General features: G+C 35.2%; 1 protein-coding gene across 3 annotated transcripts in view; it reads right to left on the bottom strand.

Moving 5' to 3' along the window:
* CTNNA3 (catenin alpha 3) overlaps window positions 1–19,878 on the bottom strand; it is a 509,885-nt gene that overhangs the window by 183,644 nt on the left and 306,363 nt on the right. For 2 of the 3 annotated variants that reach the window (XM_040606308.1, XM_040606309.1), the window contains 2 exons: window positions 16,150–16,230; window positions 10,866–11,018 (listed from right to left, as the gene is read on the bottom strand). In XM_040606308.1, coding sequence (XP_040462242.1) covers window positions 10,866–11,018; window positions 16,150–16,230 — 234 coding nt within the window. Of the gene's footprint in view, window positions 1–10,865; window positions 11,019–16,149; window positions 16,231–19,878 lie in introns of those variants that run through there. The other variant, XM_040606311.1, reaches the window with a different exon arrangement.

Raw genomic sequence — 19,878 nt, 5'->3', positions numbered from 1 at the left:
AAGTCAGAGTGTTGGATCACTAAAATGGATCTTTGGATTTAACTCAACTGCAGCAATGAAGAACCTACAAGAAAGGAATCTCCACTGCCCAGATCTCATGGATGTGCCATTAACTAAACCCTGGTTGCACACTCGTCTCTCTTCAAAGTAAAAAAGTCAAACAAAAACAGGTTAGTGCTGAATGGGAATTCTAAATCGCAAAAACTGAAGACGCATAGAAATTAGCAAACAGAAGGTAGTTTTCCACTAAAAAAAAACCAAAACCCAAAGCATTATGTAAACTAGCTTAATAAGAGTTAAAAAAAAAAAAAAAAAAAGTGTGTGATGAGAGGAGAGTTAATTTGCCAAGGATAGACTGATTCTAGAAATTAGTATGGTAATGTAATGAAAATCCACTTCCCATTCACAAATATTGATCATGCTTAAAAGTGCTCATCTTATTTACAAAAACATCCTCTGAGTTTGGTAACAGGTACATTTTATTCCCAAAATGCTGACTAATATTCTGCATGCATATCTCTATGCACTAACTGCTTCAAGCAGAAAATCACATCAAAGTTCTGTGTCTGCAGACTGCATTGTACAACAGGATCCTGCATCCTATGACAACTGCTGTGTGGGTAAACGTACCTAACTAACAGGAGTTAAACAGTTAATGCAAAGGTAGGGATGATGATACAGTCTTCAACTTAAGAGTCTTTAATTGCTTTTGTGACACAGATGTGATACATCATGTCATTTATATGTCATGATACCACTGGAAGTATATTATGGATTAAAGAACAGTAACAACAAAAGTGCCAGCAAAAACAAGACAAGCCCTAGACTTGGATCTTACATCTGGGCATGAAATTCCTTAGAATTGAACTGTCAAACTCAGAACTTCTACATAACAGAATTCATGTTTCTTGTCTTCTGACTGTGCTCCTAAAAAGAATGGATCTCCTAAGATTCTACTCTCTTTTGACATCCTGAAAGTTAATAAAGATTCCTAGTAATCTATTAGTTTGACCTCTACACATGCAGTTGTGGGGTTCTGCCACTGTCAGAAGTGGGTTTGTTTTTCAATAGCTCAGTAAAATCAATAGTAAAGAACTAGTAACAAAGCATTAAAATGTTATTTTTATTTAACATTTACCAGTCTGGGATGAAAACCCATAGAAACGGGTGCAGTGCTAAGAACACTCAATTCCCTATTGTCTTTGAAGGTGGTAGAAAGTAATCAGAATCTTCCAGTTTACAAGACTTTGTATATGCAGTACTTTAATATGTGAAGCAAGATTCAACGGATTGTTAAATTCCATTTTAGATTAAGTTGCTATTTTTCAGGAAACTATGTAATGCTACTTTGGATGGCAAATCCAGTCTTTTTATTGTTTTTTCAGAATTCAGGTAGTTTTCTTCCCATAATCCTTTACACAGAAAAAGAAAAAGTAAGGTGAAGGAACGTAGTCCCTATGTATTGGATGTTCAGAGGTTAAAATAATAAGTCATCACAGGCTGCTTAATGGTTGGTTGTTGTAGACCAGAACCAGGAAAGCAAAAGAGTAAGATACATTTTTTTTAGAGTTTTTTTGCCTGCACCTTTCAAAGCTATGGTAAATTGCTCTCAGAACCCAATTTTCTGGGTCAGTATATATAAATTTGACATGGAAAGATGTTGCAAATGACATACAAAATCAGACAAAGCAGCGAATAAGAGCTATCATCTTTTATCTATATGTCAATAAAACAGATTGAAGTAGTAAGAATTTTCCCATTGCATTCAGAGAGAAATATTTACTGTTTATACAGAAAATGAAAAACAACTTATCCAATTAAGTTGCAGATTCCATGTTGAAACTGACTTTTAGCAGAGCTGTTTTCCAAAAGAGGCAGTTATAGGAAGCTTTATTTCAAGAGCCATTAGCCCTGCTTTTTGCTTGAGAGAAAGGAAGTTTCCTTGTATTATATGTTTATGAAGTTACTGTCACAGATTCACTGTGGTTACCAAATACTATTATTTTCACTCAATGGGTTTTGCAAACATTTTGATTAATATGTTTAACCCTGAAAACATTTCTACCATATGTAAATTCTTCAATATTGTTTGCCAAAATTGCACTGTATTTGTAATAGCATTGAATGAAAAATAATTTTTATACCTACATATATCTCAAACCTCATTTTCTTTATAGAAATTGCACCAATTAATGGTTTTCTAAATAGAATGAGTTCATTAAAATAAACCCTGACGTTCTTAACTGAGTTTAATGGTGACTGATTTTGAGTTAGCTAAATTCATTTATCTCTTTTTTTCCAGGCTCCATCATTGATCCACATGACAGATTCATTCTCCCTTTCTATCTCCTTCCACAGTTTACCTCTCATCTGTTTTCCCAAATCTAGAGACCCAAATATTTCTTGGTAAATTAAGATTCTGTCAGTATCTGTATAGTTTGTTCCTATGCATCTTGTACCTTGTTCAACTAGAAAGTGACAAAACAATTTATTTCTGTATGTATATTTTTATGACGCAAGATTTTTTCTCCTTTACAACTTTTAACTTCATTTTAGAAGAATGATTCCTTACAGAGAATTCACCTTTAATAGATGTGCTGGATTTCCTGCACTGGAAATCTTTATATTGACTGGCAAATTTGTTTTTTAAAAACACTCTGTATGTCCTGCATTCCTTTGCTGTTCTATACCAACATATTACAACAGTGATGCACTTAAATATATGTGCTGTCTGTTACTGTCCATTGTTCATGACAGATTCAACCTTAGAAATCCTAATTCCTAGAAGCCAGCATTGTCATATTGGAATACAGTCAAAACAGCAAAACCCAAAGGCAAGAATTAGGCAGTAGGCTACACCCTCAAGTTTACGTATCAGAGTAGCAGACTGAAGTCAGTGTTATTAGATCAAACTACATAGAATGTGATATACTCATGTACTGAGAGAAGAGATGAAGAACACAAAGTTCACTTCATCATTGCCTCCACTTCCATTAAATCTCTCACCCTCTGCTTGGTACAGCTGACCTTTAAACACTGCAGTGGGAGATTTGCATCTGTGCCAAAAGAAAAGATAATCAGAGGATTCTTCCCTGCTCCCATCAAATTCCTTTTTTAATCTCAAGTTCACCCAGCCTATCACTCCTCCTCTCAGAAAGCATTACATCTCTCTGAAAGATCAGCTCAGGAAAACAGCCTGTGAGCTTTCCCAAACAAGAAATTTCTAGTTCCAGAGGACCTTTTTTTTCCCCTTTTGTAGATGTGACATTTCAGTCTTCCTTTTTACCTGTCTTCTGTTCACTTTTACATACTTGTTCTCTCAATATCAGATTTTGGTTGTGTCTTTGGTAGAAACGAAGTACAGGCTAGAACATTATATTCACTAACAACTGGCACGTCTCACAAGGGATTATAAAGTACAACCAAGTCCCCTAAGGCTTTTCATTATTATTTAGTAACAATTTTCATAATTCTAAAGAGCATTTATATTCAGAGCTAATTTTGAAATTTCCTAGAAGACTGTTCAAAAATGTTTCCATATAATCAAATATTTCAGTTAGATTTGCAATTTAATTGTAACATTTTAAATGAAAAGGAATTTCAAAGCAAAACCTAAATGTGTGAAATCTCAAAGCTGTTAAGCTTCATTTTTTGAAATATTGTCATTAAAATTGCTGCATTACAATAAGGAATTCCAATTAATAACAAGTATTCCCTAACAGAAACATATCTTTGGGGAATTTATTTTAGCCAAGGCTCATAAAGACACAGAGTACAGCCAGAACCTTAACCCAAATTTGGTTGCTTTTTTCATTCTGCAATATAACCCAGTTTTTCAATGTCACAAAATCAATAGTTAGACTTAGGAATATTTGATGTAATATATGAGCAATAGAAGGCCCTGTAGCTTAGAATAACCTCCACCAGAAGAATGTTTAACATGACCTTTGGTACTCATGAAAATACTTGAGCTGCTGAGTGCCCCTTTCCTATGTGGGAAGTATCCAACTTACTAACCAAAGTGGGCATTTTAATGTGTTTTGGTCTATTTTTACTATGTTGCCCTGGTTTCAGCTGGGATAGAGTTAATTTTCTTCTTGGTGGCTATTCCAGGGCTGTGTTTTGGATTTGGTGTGGGAACAGGCTGGTCGGGGACTTTTTGGTTTCTCAGCCCCTGTCTGCGGAGGCACAGGAAATTGGGAGGGGACACAGCCAGGACAGGTGGCCCAAACCAGCCACAGGGGTATTCCATACCATAGGACATCATGCTCAGTATATAAACTGGGTGGGGGGAGGGAGTTAGCCAGGGCTGTGGATTGTTGCTCTGGGACTGGCTCGGCATCGGTCAACAGGTAGTGAGCCATTGTATTGTACATCACTTGTTTTCCTCCTCTCCTCTGGATTTCATTCCTCTCTCCTTCTCCATCCTTTTCACTATAACTGTTATTGTTATCATTGTTATTGTTCTTTTGGTTTTATTTTGTTTCAATTATTAAATTGTTCTTATCTCAACTCTCAAGTTTTACGTTCATTTCCAATTCTCCTCCCCACCTGTCAGGGGGGAGTGGGTGTGTGAGTGAGTGGCTCGTGGCATTTAATTACCATGTGGGGTTAAACCACAACATATGTAACTAGGACTATTTTACTTCCTGCATCTACCTGAAGATACTATTCACATTTACAACTAAAGAGATTCTGTTTTGTGCAATTATAGTGCAGCTTTAATAGTACAAATATGTTAACTAGGATATCTCAAGTACTTCGCCACTGTTTGAGCCTTTCAAATATTAGCATTGTCCACAAAGCACCAGCTAATATTCCTGGTAAGGGTAAGTATGGCTAACATCCCAAGTGTATGCATTTTTTTAACAGAAGCTAGGACTCTAGGGTAAGGGAACAGAGCAGTTCATAAATTCATGAGAGAGAAAGAAAACAAGGAAGAAGATATTACTTGTAGTTGCTACTACCTTTGGAAACATCATCACCCCAGATCTGGTGTGGTGTTCAGTCTTTCTATTTCACTGATGTTTTGTACTTCACTGGATTTATTCACATGCTTCTGAACTGCATTATATTGTTATGTCTCAAATCAATTTTCAAAGGAGAGACCGTAACTTCCAAATGCTAATTTAGAAGAGAGATATTTGTAAAAGAGATTAATCCTCAAGCTGATTCACAAAGGTCACTGGCCTGCGAGGACACTGTTTGTTTCTTAAATTACAATATGAGCAGTGAGTCAGCGTAGCGGGCAGTTTAGCTTGGCTCAATTAACATTTCATATTCAAAGAGGAAAAAATAAGTATGTTCTTTCTCAAGACCTACTGCTTCTATTTGAGAAGTTTTCATTTTCACATTAAAATAGAAAACACAGAACACCTCTCTTGATATTTCAAGTAGTACTTCTCATTTCCATATCAAATTCATAGTTTGAGAAACCTTTGTGAGATCACTTTTATAATATCCAACTAATTCAATTGTATTTACATACAAAACAATATCACAAACTATTATTCAAACATCCTTGATCTTTCAAAGACAGATTAAAAAAAATATGCCCTGAAAAACAGGATACACCTGATTAAAAACTGCCATACAGAACACAAAAAAATGCAACATAACATATGTCCCAAAACAGATGAACACTCATCTATCAAGTTACAATTCATCTCACCTCACTTCAGCTATCCAGAAATTAGACATCCAGACTAAACTAGTCATTTAGTCAAAGGAAAGACAGGCACTTAATATAAGCAAGATAAATCTTCTGTGGGAAATCTTTATCTCGGGTTAAGATTAAACCGGGTAAATAAGGTTTTAAATTAAAAAAACACCAACACAATGAAATCTCAGAATACCTACCTGACTTTTTCGACTTTGAAAGAAGAAAAAAGCAGTGAAACAACAAGTGAAGTGATGGGGGCGGAGGGGGCGCGCAGCGGCAGTATTCTGAAAGAGCTAGCCTATTAATTGTACTCTGTATGCAGTACTAAGATACAGGCATGTAGATCCTACAACTCCTCCAACAATCGGGGTGGTTGAGTAACCAGTAATTCTCAGCTGATGCAGATAGATTAGCATCACTTTTTTCAACCTCAGGAACAAACCAGCAGGAAACTGGGAGAAAGCCATGAGCCAGAAATTTCCTTGTGGTCACAGTGTCCACATTAATTTTTTAAATTTTTTTTTAATGCATCTTTTACCAAGTTATTCAGAGGAGTAAATAACTAATGATAACTAATGCAGACTTGCAAAAGGACCTCATGGTACTATAAGATAACACAAAAGATGAAATTCAATCTAGAGAGATACAAAGTAATTTTGGAAAAAAACAATAAATCCAGCATTATACATATATAAAATGGACCGCAGCAGACTACTACTAGTTAGGAATAAGATTTTGGGAAAACCATACAAACTTTCTGTGAAAACTGCAGTTTAGTGTTTAGCAGCCACTGAGAAGAAAAACTGTTAGGAATTAAACAGATGTGGGAAAAGAACATAATGAAATATCTTGACTATCATGCATGAATAGTATGCACAGTTCTGACCTACCACCTTCATGAGCTGGAAGGTGCTGGCAAAGGTACCTTTTCATGGCATCCAAACAAAGAAAAGTTTAAAAGACCAGAAATAATCAACTTAGAAAACAGACAACTGAAGGAGGGTATGACAGAGGTCTGCTAGTGGAATTGACAAGGAAAACAGGGCCTGGTGTTCATTTTCTCTTCTGATACAAGAATTCAGGGTCAGCAAATGAAATGATCATGTGGGGGGTTCACAGATACTTCTCTACACAACACATAGTCAAGCTGTGGAAATCTTTACCATGGGATGTTATGGATGTCAAAAGTTTTACAATGGGCTCAGATCCACACCTAGGGTGTTTTACATTCGGGAAAAAAAAAAAGGGGGGGGGGGGGGGGGGGGGGATGGACACAACGACAGTGAGAATGTAAATTTCTTTTTTCTTAGCTTTTGTTCTCCAAGACAAAAACTAGAGACTGCCAGCACCTGAGCTGGTTTTCACATCTCAAAGCCTGCTAGCAGCTTCAATATATCCAGTGTTCCATAAAAGCTATTTGCAGCTGAGGAAAAAAAAAAAAACAACAACAAAAAACAAAAAACTTTTTTCTTCTGATAAATAAGGTATTTTGTATTTAACCATCTGGGCAGTCTTGTTTGCATCACTGGCCTTTGCTGTATCATTTGGTGCCCACAATCCATCCAACTCCTTGGATGTCACAACTACATGTGGATGCTAAATCTGCCTTCATAGTTATAATACAATTGTCTGGTGTCTTACCTACCTCACCTACGAGCCTTCTCTAGTACTGTTACTGTCCTATGCCATTTTTTGCAACAATCTCTTCTTAGTTGTTTAATTTTGAAATATTTTACATTCAACTATTGTCTCTGCTAGTATTCCATAGCCAGATATATGCCACCCATGATCTTGCACTTCAACACTTAAGTTATTCTCTGTTTCAGAGATCAAGCCCAATTCTGCACTACCACACATGACTAGCTTTCCAGATTTATATTTCATAACCTGAAAGCTGTACGGGGATTTGTTTGTTGGCTTTTACAACAGTGAAGGAAATAAATAACAAAGGAATGAATGTGAGGACTCTCCTGCAAACACGCAAATCATATCTGTCATTTAAGAACCTTCTAATAAAATACAAAGATGTCTGACAACTTTCTCATAAACTCTGCAAGTACTGTACAGGGCTGGATTTGAATTACTCTGTCATCCAACTTAAAATCTTACAGATTGCAGACAACATCATATTATGAAACATATCCCTGGCAAAAGGCTGGGCATCAGTCCCAAAGAGGACAGGTGATATTTATACATTAGAAGTTTCACCAAGAAAAAGTAAATTCTTTGATCAATGAATGTATAATTGAAGTAGCAAGGATTCAAAGCCAACTCATCTCCTTCATATCTGTCTTGCCCTTGCAGAATCTGGCTCCCTGATTTTGGTAGTACTTTTAGCTATACCTGATTTCTGAGGAATATCCATTACCTATGTTCAGTTGGAAACCAAGCTCCATACATATTTGCCACTTTTCAGTTTCTGAAGTATGTGTGTATTTCTGAAACACATACGCTTGTGAAAACTAAGACTAATAGAATTTAAGTCTGTTATGTTCCTTGACAACTTGAAGCAACAGTGCAGTGCTCTACTACTGCCAATTTAAAAAATATATATTTTCAGCCTAACAGGTTTTAGGCCACTAAAACCCAAAATACACTTCAGATTTACAGCTGTAATGTATTTAAATGCTATTACATTTATACCAATTGAATTGGAATTACACCTTCCACAAAACAGCTACCATAATTCTTTTTGTTTGATGATGCTGTTGGAAATGACTGAGTTTTTCTTAAAAATCAGATAAATTGTTAATGTGTACAAAGCCCCTTTGTGGCCACTTGCTTAGCTGTTAATATTTATTTTTTTTGTTTTGTTTCACATTTGATAGGCTAGAAGTTGACAGATGAAGTACAACTACCAGTTCATTTGCTCAAGTATCTAGCATTACAGTTTATCCAAAGGCCATCAATCAAGCTCTCACTTAAGAAATACTGGTAAGTGCATTAAACCGATATAAGCAACTTTTAAATAAGATACTTCAGTTCTAGTAGATATCCAGAAGATAACTTCAATTTTATTTTATGTTAATTTTCAATAGCAGCATACGATAAAGCCACAATTTGGAAAAACTAATCCAACGATAGCAGGTGGCACTGTGCACAGCCTCTCTGAAAGCCAGTTGCTTAAAACATTTTAAAAAGTATGTTTTCTTCACTGTAGGCAGCATATAAAGTCACAGCATAAATATGTATACACACACTGTATATTTACACATACGGTAAGATTAGTCTACCATGTAATAGAACCCCTTTTATAGAACAGTCATGAGACTCTTGCTTTTATCCCCTCACATGATTTGTTCATGATTTAGTAATTTGCTTGTAAAATAAGTATATCTGATGTCCTCAGAAGAATCTGCTTAAATGAATCTCCACTAGTATTTAAATTCATGAACTATACACATACTTTCCCTCTTTAGACTTCTCTGCTTAATAGCATTTAAGTAATAAGTTTAGGTAAAAACAGAAGGTTCTGAAGTTAATCATTCAGTGAGGTGAACAAAGGCAATCTCTGTAAGTTTTGAGGGCATCATTGTCTTCTGGTTATCACTTTGCAGAAGGGACACCTCAAAATGGACTAGTCAAGTCTGTGCTGAAAAAGAACATTTGACTTTATTTTGTTCCCCTCTTCTTTCTAGGTAGTAACCATGCTGGCATTGTGAAACTTTACTATAGTTATTCCTACATCACTAAGAATAGCAATCTTCTGGGCAGTCTTCTGTTCACAGGCAGCTGGTACATGTCCTTCTAGATTTTTTAAGGCAGTGTACCTGTGCAGCCATCAGCCCTTTTAATCACAAACCTACCCTGAGGGCAGGCTACTCCTTACATCTGGGGAACAAATTCAAACTTGTGAAAGGAGATGAATATAGAATTTCACATGTTCTAAACTGAATAATGATTTGGATATGTCAGCTGACCTGGACTCAATTCCAAATTCAGTAAAGTTACCAATCTTCAGAGATCACCTATTCTTTCTAAAAGTCAAGCCACTTCAGACTGGTTTAGCTTCAGTATTAAAAATCTGAAAAACTTTTTAAAACTTTGGGGTTGTGTTTTAGCTTCCATTTGATTTTGCATAGTCAAAATGATACAGTCTTGTAAATCAGAGAATAACCATAGAATCACAGAATTGTTTAGGTTGGAAAAGACCTTTAAGGTCATTGAGCAACTACCGTTATTCTGTAACTACATGACCATGAAGAGAAACATAAATGTAATACCCTACTTTTACTTTAGCTGTTCACCTATTTGTCTTTCATTATCTATAGATCACCCGAGATTAATGAATTCATTCTGAGACAAATAGTTTTCCTAAGTAAACTTTCAGCCACGGAGTGAATTCATTGATTTTTCCCATTTTTGTATTACTGCACACAAAAGCACTAAAAGCTTAAAAAAACCTGCAAAAATTAACAACGCATTCCTTACAGACACTTCAGATAATACTCCTGCAAAATCCATTACTTCAGTATTCCAGCAGCTTTTAAAGCTCCAGTTTGAGTGAATGTTAAGTCAGTGAATATTTAGTCACATTTGCAGGACTGGTTGTCCAACAAACTAAAATCTCTCCTCGGTTCTACTTGCAAAATTTTAAGTGACAAAGAAATATCCTTCATAAGTAATAAAGAAGTATATCCTTTAGAAATAAATACTGACTCTACTACGTATGCAAGTGAATTTATTCAGCATATACGTCAATATGCCTCCAGCCTGCTAGAGGGTTCATCGCCCTAAACTGTGTCTCAGAGCACCATTTCCTCTTCAGCATACAATTACACAGGCTATAAACTGTCAAAGTGAGAAAGCTGGCAAACAGTTACCACTAATATGGCATCTCACGTAGTTTAGGTAGAAGTATTCTGAACACTTTGAGCTAATACTCCGTAGAAGCATGTTTGATGCCATTCCCACTGAGTATCTTTGTGGAAAGGCTTACACTAATTTCTTAAATTAGAATTCCCCACCAGCTAACTTCTATGCAATTAAACACTACATAAATGCCGATACCACAAAATCCACTCTTACTGCATACCATCATATAAAAAATGTGAGTATGTTTACTATTACCCTAGGCCATTTATTTATTCTTCCCTGAAATGGCAGGCTTAATTGTTTTATGATATCTGCCAGCAAAGGAAATCTGCAGTGACAAGTCAGTTATACCATATATTCAAAAAAAGTGCAACTCCATCAAACATACCTCCACAAGCCTGCTGGTATGTTCTCGAAATATAGCAGCATATTCCTTTATTTCTTTATCTCTTCCATTTTTAGCAGCTTCAATGAGAACTAGGAGTGGAACAGTGGTATCTAAGAAGGAGTCTGAGATGTGATCTATAATGGCTTTACGGAGCTGCAAAAGAAAGCATTACATTAGTAGCTGCTAATAAGACTATTTATTAAAGTCTACTCTCATTACTGTCCATTAGTATTTTATAACATAACACACTGTATTCCTGCATTATTTGCAGGATTATGTGTCTGAAACCTACCACAGCTGCAATTTATCTATTACACTGTTTAATTTTAGGGACAATTTTAATATACCACCATCTAAATATGTGTGTGTGTGTGTGCGTGTGAGTACAGATACATAAAACACAACATGTACTAGTTCTGTTGAAACCAAGGTAGTCAAACAAATACTCATGTTCTTTAATGAATAGAATAGACTACTTCAGTGATTCCACACATGAAAAATTACTGTTAGACCAAAACTAGTCTCTCTTGGGTATTTTTTTCTTGAAGTTCAGATGCTGAGGGAGAAGGCTATTTCATTTTACCAGAAAAAAAAAAAAAAGTTAATTTAATTGTGTTTGTACTCATGAAATAGTCTATATCGCATGTTTTCCTAATTGCAGAACTACCCAAATAGTTTCTATCTTGTTGGAAAACTCAATGATACAGTTTGATTAGCAAAATGGTAGCCTTCATGGTAATTATATCAATGAGGTTACTGATTATGCCACCTGGTAACAGATTAATAGAGCAAGAAGAACTATAAGTGAGTCTGAAGTTCAATTTTCTCTATTTAAATTATTTGTTCTTGAATTTCTTAATTTGTTGAAGAAGTGTAATATTCTGCTACAAATTACCTTTCTTAAATTAGGTTTCATGTAAGCTTATAACTGATCAGTGGGACACTACTTCACTTAAGAGGTCATTTTCCATGTTATAAACCAACACAAGGCAATTGTTCATTTTAATCATAGACAAGAAATATACCAATAGTAAAATTCATGCAGTGCAACTGAAGTATCAAGTTCACTGAATTTCCTGGAATAAAAAACTGTTTTTACAATACATATAAAAGATATTGATTAGAACAGAGAAGAACACAAAAGGCTTTTAAGCTCTTGCATGCTGACAGGTTTGTTGCCAAACGACACATTTTCACTTATCATTTTGCTCCAATATATCTATGTGAAAACTCAGTAGAAGTAAAGACTGCTACACTTAGAAAAATGCAAAAAAAACCACAATCTTTTGGATAGTTCTGTCTTTGTAGGTAGGGAAGTTAATATACAAAGCTGAAATAATAAAGAAATCTGTGGATTATTAAGACAAGATTTGGATATGAATCCCACCACTAACTTTTGGATAGCCTCACCGTTACAAGCCAGCTTTCATTGACTCACCAGGCAAATGGGACTAACAAATCTTCCCAAAAAATACAGGTAAGTTTACATTTGGATCTGTTTTTTGTCTTCTAACTTCCTGCAGTTTATTACTATAGGATACACTATCTGGATATGCTGTATGCACTCAATAGTAATTTACAAAGACAAAGGCTATGGGATTCCAGTACAAAATTGGATTTTTACTGTCATTTTCACAATCCTAGAATTATTCAGGCTGGAATTTTAAAAAATATAAAGAAAGAAATAATAAAAAGTTTTACTACCAGGAGCAAAATACATTGAACCTTCAGTCCTGCCAAGTTACCCGTTAAAATTCCTAGGCTGGAAAAGTCCAAATGAAGAAAACAGACACACTCATCTGCTTAAAATTAAGTATCTAAAAATGACCTTGAGTAATCACATTTTAAACATTAAGATTTCAATTTACAATAGCAACAAAAAGCTGTGGAACCATATCCATGGCCAATGATTCATTATCTCCAAGAGATATATTTTTAGGTTTTGCATAGCCCAGATTGTAGCACTTTTTTAGCCTTAATGTACTATTTGAGGACCAGTGACTGTGATGACCTTAGTCACGTTTGTGGTGAGCTTCAGGCATCTAATTTTCAAACCAACAGCCTAATTTTATCTCTCTTCACATAACTCTTTGCTGTAGCTTTTTACTGGTTTGCTTGGTTTAATTAACCTTTCACATATAAATTATAATTATTATTTTGTTCTAAAGAAATCCTTTGTTCTGCAATTAAACAGTGCAATGCCTCTTCTTAAAAAAAAAAAAAAAAAGAAGAAGAGATAATGCCATGTCTTTGCTGAATACAAACAAGTTTGAAACTATGTTCCTTTTTCAGCTATGCAAAAAAATACATGAAGCTAAGATTTTCAAAATATGGCTTGTCTAGCATTAAAGAACGAAGAAATACAATGTTCAACAAAGAAAGGAAAAAGACAAAGGAAAAAAGGAATATCTACAGCAATATCTATTTCTCTTCATCCTAATCATAATTTTTTCCATGACTCAAGTAAGTCTGTTTCTGACTCTGGCCACCTCTAGAGTGAAATGCTAAAAGCTAAGTAGCCATACAGAGAGACATATAAACAGACAAAGAACAGCAGCAGCAGTGCTAGCAGGCAGTACTAGGGAAGTCATTGTGCTATAATTATTTTTTTGCTCATATTTTTAAGTGTAAGAGACACCATCAGAAGAGGTAAAGCAAAGAGAGGATGATGTCTGACAAATTGTTTTATTTTTAAGGTGCAAGGTCCTATTCTTACCCTTTTTGCAGACTGTTACAGAAGCGGAAGCATGGAGAGTTTTTGTTTTGATATCATAGTGCATTAAAAATAACAAAGAAACGTGTTGTTTATAAAACATGGGGCATAAGTTTGTAAAAACTAAACAGTGAAGGGTAGAGAATAAAATCCCAGCAGCTGTTTGCGACACTATTAAACATCAGTATCTTAATGAGTACAGAAAATTGCATTTACATCTCTTTGCCTACAGCTGCACACGACTACACTGGCGTAAGTCCTGGAAAAACTTAAGATTAGTTATTACTGAGGGATCTCTGTATCCTGTTTAGAAGGGATGCCAGGAAGGCAATCTCCTTTGAGTTCAGAAAAAGCTATCCACGATGAAGAAGCAACATAGAAATGTAAGAATATCATCAAGAATAACATTACAAAAAAACAACCAACTGCAGAACAACCATAGGAGAAACATCCGTGCAGTACATTCAACGCTATGCTGGGAAACAGCTAGGAGGTAGGAAACAAGTATGGTAATTTCTCAGAATTAGAAATGGGAATTCCTTCCTAAATATTCATACAGTTTACTGGGCAGGAAAGCAATGATCTAAGTAAAGCTGCACACACAGAAATTACATGCATATCTCTAGCACAATACAAATAAAAATCAAAACAATACAAGAATAGTTTTAAATCCCCACAAGTACTGGCCCAGTTCCTGAAGTGAATATAAATAATTTCATTTGAAAAACCAGAGATTTTTACAACTTCTACAGTACACTGAGATAGCTATTTTTGCCTTCAAATCTTGCCAAATACAAGTCTTCCTTCACTTACTCTGGTCTACAAAGATGTTCCATAACTCACAATCAGGTGGTGATGGAGCCTGCACTTACATGATGCTTTTGTTTATTGTGCACTACACCGAAAAAATGTGAAAACCACAACTTCACAAGGTTTCATCTTCAATTCCAATTTTGCAGAGGCAATCCCAGTAACTGACTGAAAGCAGAGTACATTGTGCACACCATAACCCTGAATCCACTATGCATGCCTAATGTAATACAAGCTATGGTACATGGTATTAATTGTAAAAAAAATGTGCATATTAGAACAGCTGTAAGAGTAGGCCAAATAACAGTGTTCATGTTTCTAGTAAAAGTGCTGGGAGACAAAATAACAGATGTTCATAAGTGAAAGCAAACAAGACTCCATTGCAATATCTGCAGGCCCAAAAGTCACAATGTCACGTTTCCCAGACCAGGAGTCAGACATGCAGTAAGCGCTCTTCCTAAAACAATCATTATGCAATTCACATGTATGAACACAGAATTGGAGGAAGTAGATGAAATATTTCTCATAAATATCTTCCAGTGGAAAATGTCAAGAAGCCATAAAGCTATTCTGGTTAAAGAAAACTATTGGTTCTAGATTGACTATAAAGTGGGCATGATCACATTCAGCCTCAACATTTCAGAAAGGTTTATAGAAACAAAAAAAAGTGAATTTGTTAACAGATTTTAAACTCTGTAACAGAGGCAGTAAACTGTTATAAACCAGAGTTTAATTATCTCATGGAAGAGACTATAGGACAGAACGAAGAGAGTTCCCAGTCACACTGAGATTGTGATGCAAGTTTCTGGGTGTCTCAGCTGAACATATTTTTGATGGAATATGAGCAGAAATTGGATAGCTAGTTATAAACGCTATATTTATACTATATTAATCTCATCTTTCAAGGCTTCCCCTGGCTCATTATGGGAGACAGGAAGAAATTTATTCATCATCTTGAAGCATAGGTTGGCTTGTAAGACTGTACACAGAGTTGGGAGGGATATTCTTCTACCAGAGAGCTGATAAATAGCCACAGCTAGACATAGGATGAAAGAAGCATTTGCTTGTGTTCTGTGTGGCCTTGGGGCAGCCTGGCTGAAAGAACTGCTGGCTTTATAGCTCTCTTTTCTAAAGCGGCACATTATATAGTTTCAACATTATTTTCAATTTTTCTCAAAGATGTTCCCTGCAGAGAAAGGATGTAAACACAGCTGATATCTACTGCTCACCTATTGCAGTACACTGAAGTTCTGGATTTTGGCCCATGTCTTACAGTAGTTTTAGGATAGTGGGATACAAAATGGGTGGGGTGGACTGTGGACCAGGTATTCCAAGGACCTTTTTCTGTTGTATGAGTTCTCACAACTGTAAAGAGCTAAATGACCCTTCAAGGTATCTGTTCCGTCAACCAATAATAATTCAAGCTCATTTAAAATAAAACAAGTCTTGATGTTCAAAGTATATTAGTGATATATGTCTACAGCAAATACATATTTAGACATGTACATATGCAGAGTTTTGCCTATGTATGTACATATATTCAGCCAGTATAATTTGGTAGGGTTTTTTCCCCAGAGTTCTGAAAATTTGTATTTATATAGTCTGTGAAATACTGTAACTATCTTCAATCTTTTTTTAATATAGAAGAAAACTTGGTGGGTTTTTTTTCAAAATGCAGTCCTACAAAACCAGAAAATAGCAGTTTGGAAAAGTGTACTTCAAGTCTCCTTTTTTACCTTTTCAGTTCCCTGGGTTGCTTACCTGTCTGCGGAGGTCTCTTGTCTTCTTGCACATACTATCTATTGCAACATTCAAGGCATTACTTCTCTCTTTCTTGTCAGTCTGTAATAAATATGATAGAAAACACAACAATAGTTATTTGTCATCTCTTGGCAAGCATGTTCTTTGTGGCCTCAGTTCATCACAGCATTTGGTAAATCATATATGCTTAAGGATTTTTTTTTATTTTTATACTTTTCAGGAGCTAGTACCACATATTCATTGACTGTCAATTTGTGATGTTAAGCATAATCTGTTGAATCAAAACATATCCTTTACTAGCAGTATATAGGAACAAAATTAAGCGCTTTTTATCTTCTGAATTGCTATAATACTTTTTTTTTAGTCCACGTTTACTTCTGTAATTATTATTATTGATGCTAATCCATTATCACCATACTCATATGAAAATCATCTTAACTCATTACAAAACTTTATAAATTCAGATGCCCACAGTGTTTGGTAGTGCTTTAGTCTGAAGCATTCATCATTTTACTCCTGTAAAACAGAATGGGTGAGTTTCAAAACATCCAAGACACTGCAATGCAAACATCGTCAATGAAAATGGACAGTCTCTTCACTTAACAGCACATTCATTCTCAGCATCAACAGAAGACTGAGCTTTTGGCGTATTTCAGAGATCTTAATAGAATCAGCTGTATACTTTCCGAACAATCTTAACGTTTTATTTCTATCTATAAGGAAAGTGCTTATATTATTATCATCTATTTGAAAAGTGCAGTTAACACTTTTATTGCACCGCCCAGCACTGTTTCTATACAATAAAACCATAGTAGTTCTGAGGCTACTAGCTGTTTTGAATAATCTTTTTTTCATGTTAGTACAGAAACTATATGAAAATCCAAGATGTCTGATGAACTTTATTTCTCTAAATCAATCATCCATTGCTCACTGCCTTGGACTGCCCTGGTCCAAAGAAAGAAACTACAAACAGTGAAAGTGTCTTTACATAAAGTCTTAAGTCAATACGTGTTACATTTCCAGGGAAAGGATGAGTTTCTCATAACTTTTAAAGAAATAGCTATGTATACTGACCATAATATTTGGGCTTCAGTTATAGTACAATAGGAAGTCTGTATTATGAACGTGACTGTCTTGTTTTGTAAATCGTATAAAATGAACACCAGTGAAAAAAAAAGTTGTAATATCTTGGTAGGCACCTAGGTGTATAATCTTGTTACGTATAAGATACCATACTTGAGTCAGAGTTGCTTCCTTGCTAAAAAATAAAAATAAAAAATAGAATTATCTGTGAACAGAGCAATATGCTTAATATTAAAGCAAAAAACAGAGATGGTCAGAAAATAATTTTCCCATTAAAAGTTAATGCGTGATGTAATAAATGCCTTGAAATGATTAGTACATTCTCCACCAATGGAAAGGAACAATTACTTTGAAAAACAGAGTTTATATATTCAGGGTGACTTAGAAATTTTCCTACTACTTTCCATTTCTGAAATTGCTTACAGTCTTTGCAGGGAACAGATGATCAAACACAGGTCTTGGAGAGAGGTATGAACTTCACCTTGAAACCTCCAGGGAATCCCCTAAAGGTAGATACTGACTTTCTATTTCACAGTAAGACAACCACATTTCTCATACCAATGCTTGCATAGGAACTGAAGTGAATAATGACTCTTCTACTATGGTTTGCAAGCTATTGTCAGCCTTGAACACAAAATTGATCCCTTCGAAACTGCTAGCTAAACAGGACCAGTAAAAGTGTTGTGAATACAACTCAGCTTATGCCCATGCATTTTCAGATGACACAGATGCAGTTCCACATTGGCACATCCTTTAAAAGCTTTATACTTAAAGCCTATTTTTCCAAAACGACAGAATCAATGTAAAATATTGGGATTTTTTTAAAGTTCTCTAGTAAGCTGTAACTTTAAAGGTGGCAACTAATGATACAAATGGCTCTATGCAAACCTAAATCTTTGAGGCCCCTAGTATGAAATAACCTCACTCAGCAAGTGGTATAAAAATACTTAACAGTGAACAAGGAAAGAAATAATTTATTTGCAAATTCTTAATGTAATTGCCAATAGTCAATGTCTACAAAGCAAACCTCACTATAATTGAAGTTATTCTTCACCTCATGTTTTCCCCAAGAACTAAATACACTGTAAAATGCTGCTTCTAACTGTAGAACGTAGACAGGTTCAGAATGTGTGTAAACTCCTAACTGCAGGCTCTCATTCTTCCTTAAAGAAATTTAAATGTCAAAAAAACACATTACTGTTTCGATAAAACCTTACAAATATTTAAGTATTTCAAAATTGTGTATAGTCTGTTAAAGTCAGGGGGACACCTGATGACAAAGTCTGTTGTGGGAGTACTCTTAAACATCGATGGCCTCGTGCCACATTGTCCAGGTTCTGTGAAGTATTGTCCATTTGTCCCAAGCACCTCTGAATGCTGAATTACTCCTTTAAGTTTATATTCCTCTGCAGACTTCCATCTCAAATAAGTATGTGAAAGTAACAGTTCAAGATCTACACTAGAAGATTACATTCTCTAATAGCTGAAAAATACCAGAGTTAATATTTAAAAAATCTATATTAAAACAATGGCATAGTGAAACTAAACGTGATCTGAACTTCTCTACATAACGTTCCACTTATCAGTAACGTGTCTGTTACATTTTATATACATGTATTTTTATATATGTACATAATAAATATGATATATAAGTCTACATCTGCTCGTCAATTAACAGTAGTCTCATGAGTACTGTACTTAAAAACAAGTCTATCTGAAATAGTTCATTCTTGTACAATGTGACTGAATTAAGAGAAGGGCTGGGAAAATTATGCATGTTATTCTAGGCTTTGGATTTCAAAAATCATGCAGTTGAGTTCACTCATTTCCCTTTTTTCCTGCAGACAGCTACAGTTTTATTCTGTAAAATATATGTAATAACAGCTATATGGCTCCCTTGTGAAGACATTACAAGTAATATCCAGCTCCTATTTCAATGCATTTTTAACATATGAAACATTTTACAAGCACTAAGTCACATTGTTATTAATACTCCACTAAGTGAAAACAAGTATTTTCAATTAACACTGCATAGCCTGAAGATAAATGCTGAATATTGCCTATGACACAGGCCTATCTATTTCACACACCAGCAAACAACATTAGCTGAATGACTTAAAAACCACGTGTGCAGAAAATCTTTCCTGTTGGATTTTCATTTAATACAGTACATATCTATGGGCAGATTCTCAGTTTAAACAAATCACCATGTCTCCACTGTTTTTAAGGGAGTTCATTTATATCAGCAGGGGATCACAACCTTCACAGACATTACAGATCCTTCTGCACTCCAAGTTATACAGATGCAAACCAATATGTTTGCATCAGCTACAAAACATTGAAGGACTCAAGAACACATCTCCAGTGGAGTGTTTGGGGGGCACACGCCAACAGTTAACAGTATTAACAAGGACAGCAGTAATTTCTACAACCTTCATACTTACACTGAGTCGAACAGATAAGTTAAACAAAAGAATAGTAATTCTCATAAGGTTTTTCATTTCACTTTGTTTATAGTTCTGAAGCACTATAAATGTTTACCTAATAGTTACACAGTATCTCCCATCTGAAAACTGATCAGTAGATTACAAAGAAGATTTGGGCAGAACTACTGAATTGATCGTATAATCTCTTCAAGTACTGAGG

The sequence above is a fragment of the Falco naumanni genome, chromosome 9, assembly GCF_017639655.2.
Source record: "Falco naumanni isolate bFalNau1 chromosome 9, bFalNau1.pat, whole genome shotgun sequence".
NCBI classification, from domain to species: Eukaryota; Metazoa; Chordata; class Aves; order Falconiformes; family Falconidae; genus Falco; species Falco naumanni.
Note: the sequence above shows the minus strand (reverse complement) of the source record. Positions and strands in the feature narration are given on the sequence as shown.